At 35.4% G+C, this 8,176-nt stretch overlaps 1 protein-coding gene across 4 annotated transcripts; it reads right to left on the reverse strand.

The window, feature by feature from the left end:
* Positions 1-4,367: 4,367 nt before the first annotated feature.
* On the reverse strand, positions 4,368-7,467 carry LOC111499910 (neurofilament heavy polypeptide-like). 4 transcript variants are annotated; one of them, XM_023151637.1, is made up of 3 exons: positions 7,032-7,467; positions 5,224-5,592; positions 4,368-5,046 (listed from the first exon to the last, which is right to left on the reverse strand). In XM_023151637.1, exons 1-3 carry the CDS (start codon positions 7,257-7,259, stop codon positions 4,612-4,614), a joined length of 1,032 nt encoding a protein of 343 aa, XP_023007405.1. In that variant the 5' UTR covers positions 7,260-7,467; the 3' UTR covers positions 4,368-4,611. The 4 variants fall into 4 exon arrangements, with proteins under 4 accessions (XP_023007405.1, XP_023007406.1, XP_023007404.1 ...); XM_023151638.1 differs by having other exon boundaries at positions 4,368-4,998; positions 5,176-5,592; XM_023151636.1 differs by having other exon boundaries at positions 4,368-5,103; positions 5,176-5,592.
* Positions 7,468-8,176: the final 709 nt, after the last annotated feature.

Genomic DNA, 8,176 nt, shown 5'->3' on the forward strand with positions numbered 1-8,176 from the left:
GAAAGTCAAAATGTTGACTTCATTTAAGGAAAAATTCATGTTTGAGCTAGTGGAATTTTGATGTGTCAAAATTTGGTTTAACCAAACTTCCATGCTTGCCAAATAAACCCCACAAATTTTAGTGGAATTTTGAGTGTCAAAATTTGGTAATCTCAAATTTGCATGAGCATGCAAACACGACTCTATAAATAGAGTGATCATGGTACATGGAAGGTTTTCCAAGGAGAAAAACCTTGAGAAAAAAAAAATCTCACAAACTCTCTCTTCATATATACTAAATCCCTCCCAAGTTTAGTCACTCACCGGATTCCACAATCTCGTTCTAAGGTCGGAGAATAGTGGAGAAGACACTAGTGTTGGTTCGAAACCGGTTCGTGAGGAAAAAGAAACTTGAGCGTCAAAAGGTTAGTATTCAAACCCATTTAATGTTTTTGAACATGCTAACTAATTTACTATAATTGATGTACTTAGAGTGCCTAAGATCCAAATTGCTTCTGCATGTGTTATATTAACACCATCAAGCTCAAGCGAGAGGATAGGAGGATCCACAACAAAGGATGAACCAAAGAAGTTTTGTTTTCTTGCTGAAATTTATGCAGATACACTTGAAGAAGAACTGGATCTCGATGATTTAGTGTTGCTCATGGCCAAGGAGCCGACAACCTACCATGAGGTAGCAACTAACACGATGTGGCAGGAGGCCATGCAAAATGAGCTTGAAGCCATTGAGAAGAACAAGACATGGGTACTAACTAACTTGTCATCCAGACACAAGCCCATTGGTTTGAAGTGGGTGTTTAAGTTGGAGAAGAATAGTGAAGGAAATGTCATCAAGCATAAAGCATGACTCACGGCGAATGGATACGTACAATGACAAGGAGTTGATTTTGAGGAGGTTTTCGCACCTGTGGTTAGACTGGACACTTTAGGTTGATTCTTGCCCTCGCAGCTCAACACGGGTGGGAGGTCTATCACTTGGACGTCAAATCAACATTTCTAAATGGCGACCTCCAAGAATAAGTGTATGTTGCCCAACCTGAAGGGTTTGTCATCAAAGCCAAATAGCAAAAAGTGTACAAGTTGTCAAAGACCCTCTATAGTTTACAGCAAGCACCGAGGGCATGGAACATATGTCTAGACAAGAGCTTAAAAAGTCTAAACTTCAGGAAATGCTCACAAGAACAAGCAGTGTATACAAGAAACGATGGGGTTGAAACACTCATCGTTGGCGTGTACGTTGATGACCTGATCATCACTAGTTCAAGTTTGAAAGGCATCAAAGAGTTCAAGCAACAAATGATAAAAGAATTTGAGATGACTAATCTCGGGTTACTCACGTACTACCTCGGTATTGAAGTGGACCAAAGGAAAGATTGCATCATGGTAAAGCAATCAACCTATGCTAAGAAGTTGTTGCAGCAATTTAAGATGGCAGAGTGCAACCCAACGAAGTATCCCACGGAAGCAAAGTTAAACTCGAGAAAGATGTTGAATGAAGTTTGGTGAATTTCACTGAGTATAGGCGTGTCATCAGAAGTCTAAGGTACTTGACTCATACTCGTCCAGACCTTTCATATGTTGTTGGAATAATGAGTAAGTACATGGAAAAACCCACTATGGTGCATTATCAAGCGGATAAGCACATCTTCGCTATGTGAAGGGAACCACAAGCTGTGGGTTGAAGTATCAAAGAGGGCAAGGGCCTGAAGAACTAGTTGATTTTACCGACAGTGATTTAGCTGAAGACATTGACGATAGAAAAAGCACTACAGGAATGGTGTTTTATCTCAACGAACATTTGATCTCTTGGCAATCTCAGAAGCAGCAAATTGTGACAATATTTTCCTGTGAGGCTGAGTTCATGGCAGCAACTGCAGTGTCGTGCCAAGCATTGTGGATGAGAAATTTGTTGAGCGAAGTGACTAGAAGTGAACTAAAGCCAGTAAGTCTCTATGTCGACAACAAATTCGCGATTGCACTGATGAAGAATCCAATATTTCACGGACGTAGCAAACACATTAACACTCCTTCCACTTCATCCGCGAGTGTGTTTAGAAGAGACAAATCGTTGTGGAGTTCATATGCAATAGAGAGCAATATGCCGATATTCTAACCAAGGCCCTATCAAAGATTAAGTTTATAAGATGCTGGAATTGCTGGGAGTGAAAAATCTCAAACAAAAAAAGCTTAATGTGAGTTAATAAGTTTGACCTAGCAAAAGAAGTTATTAACATACAACAATTTTAGGATAATTGTTAGTCTTTTAGTAGTTACTTAACTCTGAGAAAGCTTAGCCCTAGAATACTATAGATATATGTTATTTTCCCAACAACAAGAGAATTGAGAAGTGCTTAAGATTTCTCTATTCAAAAGCCCTCTTACCTCAAGTTGTTCTTCCGGTTTCATTTATTTGTTGCGACATATTTCGATCATGAGCCATTTCCAACCATTCTCTACACATGATTGGTCATCTTAGTCTCATAGTATACATATACGTACTCATCATAAAGGAAAAGTATCACAATGCACGTGAACATATAAATACGCATGAGGTTCCCATATTTTCATGTGGCGTAACAAATCATGCAAGACAACCTCATTGTTTCATCACATATCATACTAACTATTATGCATAAATAAACTTTTATAAATCATTTCATTTATAATATAACTTTCAAACCATGACATGAGTTTTTCTTCGTAGCTTTTCCTTATTTCAAAATATTTCATAGCATGTCATAGCATATATGGCCTTACATAACATATCATAGTGCATTATGACATCTCATACATTAGATAGCTTATCGTAACATAACATAATATTTCGTTAATACCATCATATCATTTGGCATATCATATAACAACACCTTCATATCATCACATCATATCATAAGACATATCACACATATGACACGTGAAAGGTTATTGGGCATGTTTCATCCTACATAAAACAATTTTTTTGGGCATGTTTCATCCTACATAAAACAATTCTTTTAACCATACCGATAGTAAAACCACTTACTTGGTTGTCCTAAGTGGGAGTTACGAATTATTCTTTGTATCGGTCTGAAGTTGCTTCTCAAATTTCAATTCAACCTCATAACCATAATCTAGTTGATATTAATTAAAACAAAATGATTGCAAAGATCAACGAGCTTGTAGTCCAATTATTGAGGGTAAAGAAATATCTCGACATATATATTTTATCTCTTTCTTTTCTTTCCTAAATCAATCTATTCTCAAATGTTTAATAAATTTTTAATCTTTCAATTTAGATTTAATGTTTCTTTTATTTAACAAATACAATACTTAAAATATCACTTATGGTTTCCTAAATATTTGAGAATTACTTATATAAATGTGTTTTTGTCAATTTTAATCAATTTTATTTTTATTTTTATATTTTAAATAGCTAAGAATAATGACGTAATTTCTTAAAACTTAACTAAATAATTACCCGGAAATTAATATCATCCAATAGAAGAAAAGAAGAAAAGGAAGATGCAAAATATGACTTAGTATGGACATCTTTAAATGACATCTCTTCCTCCAACCAGAAGGGTTAGTTGAGGTATCTTAGGCAGATGAGAAATAGGTCATCTTTTTAAAAAAAAGTAATTAATTACTTATTTTATTTATTTTATCTTTTAAGGGCGTTACATCGTAAACCTCTAAAAACAAACTTTTGAGAGTCTTTGTCTATCTGAGAGGTTCTTGGTCTAGATCGTACACTAAATCAGTCAAATATTTGCGAAGCATGGATATGTGACAATTGTTATATACTGCAAAAAGGGTTTGTGGTAGAGTTGTTACGTATGTCATTGGTCCGATCGAATCTAGAGTGTTGAAAAGTCTGATGAAGAATGGACTTAGCTTGCCGTTTCATCCAAGCCTTAGTATGTTGTTCATTGAGGCTACCTTCAAGCATTCCTTGTTGCCTACTTCAAACTCTAAGTCTCTACATATTACATCAATGTAACTTTTTTTTTCTACTTCAAGTCTGTACACATCCACATTCTAACCTTTTATACGACCTCATTAGTGGCTTGGACAAACTACAAAATGTTTCTCGTTTAATATGGTTCACTAGACCACATTCTATAACATTCAATGTCGAAGGGAAACATTTTTGTTCACAAAAAACTCATACACGGAGAGTTTTGTGTAACAATCACTATATACAACGTTAAGCTCGATTAAGTGTTTATCCTGTAATGTTTGTTTTCACATTTGGTTTGTGAGTTACTATATGAACAAGGAACTCCTTTAATTGAAACTAGATAGATATATATATATATATATATAGTTCTTATTTATTTCTTGCTCCTAACCCACTTTTCACTGGAAAAAAAGGAGAAAAAAAGAAGAAAACACAACAATCTATGTTTATGCTAATCTCTAAAACTCAAATGTCTATGCAAACTGAATATGCAACTCAATCAAAAACCAACAAATCATATATAGAACAAAACAATAGAAACAAAGCCTCTCAAGAACTTACCTTCAAGACGAATCTAAACTCTTCTTGATCATACTAGATTCCATCCACTACTTCTTTGGCCAAAGTTTCTCCCACAGAATAAAAATTTAAACACTTGTACTTTCTGTACTTCAACTTCTTTTTTCTTCACTACTTACCTTGGCTTCCTGGTTTTTCTGCGCTGGTTCGGTACTCCTTTCTTTCGTTGTCTCCATCTCGGTCTTCCCGATATTGCTGATATCTTCTTTCTTCTGCTCAGATGTTGTACTCTCATGTTTTTCTGGTGCTGCTTCAACTAATGTTACTGCTTCAGGTTTCTCAACTTTTTTGGGCAATTTTACATTCTCTGATGTCTTTTCCACAGGTGTTTCGCTTATTGGCTTGACGTGAGATGGTGAGGTTATAGTTACTTTCTCGTCGGGAACGGTCGCAGAAGTTGTAGGAACATCAGTGATCGGTATCTTTTCAGCTGGAATTTCAGATTTTTCAGTCTCTACTTCTGTTTGAGGTGCCTTTACTTCAGATTCTTCTGCATGTTTTTCAGGCTCTACTACAGTTCGAGGCATCTTTTCAGCTGGAATTTCAGATTTTTCAGTCTCTACTTCTGTTTGAGGTGCTTTTACTTCAGATTCTTCAGCATGTTTTTCAGCTGGAACAGATTTTTCAGTCTCTACTTCTGTTTGAGGTGCCTTTACTTCAGATTCTTCTGCATGTTTTTCAGGCTTTACTACAGTTCGAGGCACCTTTATCTCAACTTCTTCTACTTGTTTTTTGGTTTCTACTACAGCCCGAGGTGCCTTTGTCTCGTGTTCTTCTATACATTTTTCGGTTTTGACTACAATTTGAAGCCCCTTTGTCTCAGGTTCTTCTATGCATTTTTCTGTTTCATCTACAGTTTGAGGCGCCTTCGTCTCAGGTTCTTCTACACATTTTTCAGTTTCAACTACCGTTTGAGGCACCTTTGTCTCAGGTTCTTGTGTACACTTTTGGGTTTCTACTTCAGTTTGAGGTACCTTTGTCCCAGATTCTTTCCCATCTTTTTCTGTCTCTTTAGACTCCAGTTTCTCTGTTTCCCCTGCTGGCCCCTCACATAATTGGTTCACCCCTTCTTTCTGCAGAATATTCAGAACTCATGTTTAAAATAGCAATTTCAGAAGACGTTGAAGGAGGATTTAGATATGCAAAGAAAATTAACCTGTCATATGACATTTTACACCACAAAAATTGATCGAAGTAGAAATAGATTAAAATAAACTGTGTCCCATAATTGGAAGTAGTTCAAACCGACAACTTCAAAGCACAGCTACAGCTTAGCTAGCTAACACATTTATGAATACACATACCATACTTATCTACACAATCAGTTTGGGCACCCACCACTAGGCAACGCAAGATCACACTGATGAACAATCATTATCCAAGCAAATGATCTTTCAATAAACTTCTCGAAAATTTCTGGCTCGCCACTCATCTGATTCTAACAATAACTATTAGCATAACCTATCAATCAATCTTTACACTTACCGTGTAACTAGGACCCAGAAGCGTGTCATATCAGAACGTGTGGGTGAAAAATGTATCAACTCTTTTCCCATCAAGATCACATGGGAATGAAAGAAACTTCAATAAGGTGCAGACAAACGGGTAAAGTTCAATGAGCCGTGAAGCAATCACAGAATTGGGGCAAGGCATGAGCAGGAATAACAGAAGAAAGTGGAGGAAAAACGGGTGGCCCCTCAAAGGAAAGACACTTTTGCTAGTCACCAAACAAATGTGTCAAGGAATGTGGAAGATACGCACTTACATGATCAAGCCTCCTAAGTGCTGCTGCTGCTGCTGCATATTATATATCTAAACGTCCAATCGGACGAATAGGGTTGTTGAATGGGAAAGGGAACCATTGGAAATTAGGTAAAAAAAATTCGAACCAAAAGATTTCAGGATGCCGACAAGTCATAAATTATGAAGAAACTGAGCCAGGTTGAAAAATATAATTGCATTTCTTTACATCACTTTTCACCTTTAGGAGGACAGTTCATTTCGCTTTACGCCCAAAAGAGGCTAAAAGTTTCCTCCTGGAAAAGAGTAAACAAATCTGTTTGGTTCCCGAGAAACCGCCGAGATTCGCGAATAAATTGGAGGTTCCAAAAGAAAATAGGAAAAAGCTACAAAAAACCAACCGCATGTTCATTTAATACTTTTCCAATAGAGAAACACGAGGAGGCATCAATAGCATATTCTTCAATTTTTTATACGTTTTCCCCAGTTCTTCATCGAGAACCAAATGGCAGCAGAACGCCCTAATTTCAGAATCATTCAGCACAATCATCCAGTTCATTCAACGAACAACAAACAGCGAGAACATGATTTCAACGAAAAACTGAGAAACAAAACCTAACGAGTTCATACATTTAAAGTAGAATAACGATGAATTGATTCTTAATTAACAAACAGCATCGAGAACAGAATCTCAAACACTGATCAGCAGTCGATAATCGTAAGAAACTAGAAATCAAGTCGAAGAAACAAAGAGACGATTATAGCGAAGTACCTCCTTAAACAAGTGGCTAAGAGAGCGGCGTTTAACACTCTGATCATCCACTTTGTCGTCGTCAACAACTTCCTTGCCTTTATCGCTCTGGTTTTCCTCAAATATCTTCTCAGCTTCGACAGGTGCTACAGTGTCAACAAAAACATCCTTCTCCTCAACATTCTTCTCCGGCACCGGCGCCGGAACCTTGCCGCTGTCGACTTTCGGCTTAGTCGCACAAGCTCCCATTTCTCCTCCCGTTAATTGGATTAACTCTTTTTCTCTTATCTAAGGAACAAGAATTTGACAAAGAGAAATAGAGAGAAAATTTCGAGAGAATTTAGGATTTTATAGGGAATGTCATTGTTTGAGTGTTCGTTGTTCCGACAATTTTTCTATGGCGAAACAGAGAGAGGAGAAGAAATGGTAGTGCTGAGGCAGAGATTTTTAAAAAAATAAAAAATCATATATTGAAAATAATAATAATAATAATAATAATATTATTATTATTATATATTGCTATTGTTTAATTAATTATGAAATTAAATTACAGCGAGGCAATGGTGGTACTTGAGCTGGCTATATATCATTGGGGGGATTGTTATTTCCAAGTCATCCCGTGTACACCTCAGCATGTTTTTTTTTATTAATACAAATATTTTTCAACCTTTCACTTTTCAAAATTTTAAATAATAACTTTTCTTTAAAATACTAAACTAAAAAATTTCAATTATTGAAAATAAAGTTAATACCTTAAATTAATTTTTAGAAAAGGTTTTTATGGTTAGTATTCTGACATAATTTGTTTATATACATTTTATCTTGATGTCGTTTATTCTTACTTATAATTTAATAAATTTTTATTTTTTTTCTTTGGTATGAATTCTCTTCTTTCATTTATCGTCTCTCTGCAACTTTCCTAGTATAAACATTTATGAACCATCTCATTTATGAATATTTCCAAATATAAATATAATAAATTTCAACTCGCCAATTTATTTTTAAATTGGGGTTTTTAAACTTAAGTTAAATTTAAAGAGTTAGCTATTTAAAGTGTATAATAATGATTTAAACCTTTTTCTAAAATTTTAAAGAAAGTAAGTTACCTGTATAGGATATTTTAAAATTACTTATAAACAAAAAAAAAAAAAAAAAAAAAAAAAAAA

The sequence above is a fragment of the Cucurbita maxima genome, unplaced genomic scaffold (genome assembly GCF_002738345.1).
Source record: "Cucurbita maxima cultivar Rimu unplaced genomic scaffold, Cmax_1.0 Cma_Scf00027, whole genome shotgun sequence".
Lineage (NCBI taxonomy): Eukaryota > Viridiplantae > Streptophyta > Magnoliopsida > Cucurbitales > Cucurbitaceae > Cucurbita > Cucurbita maxima.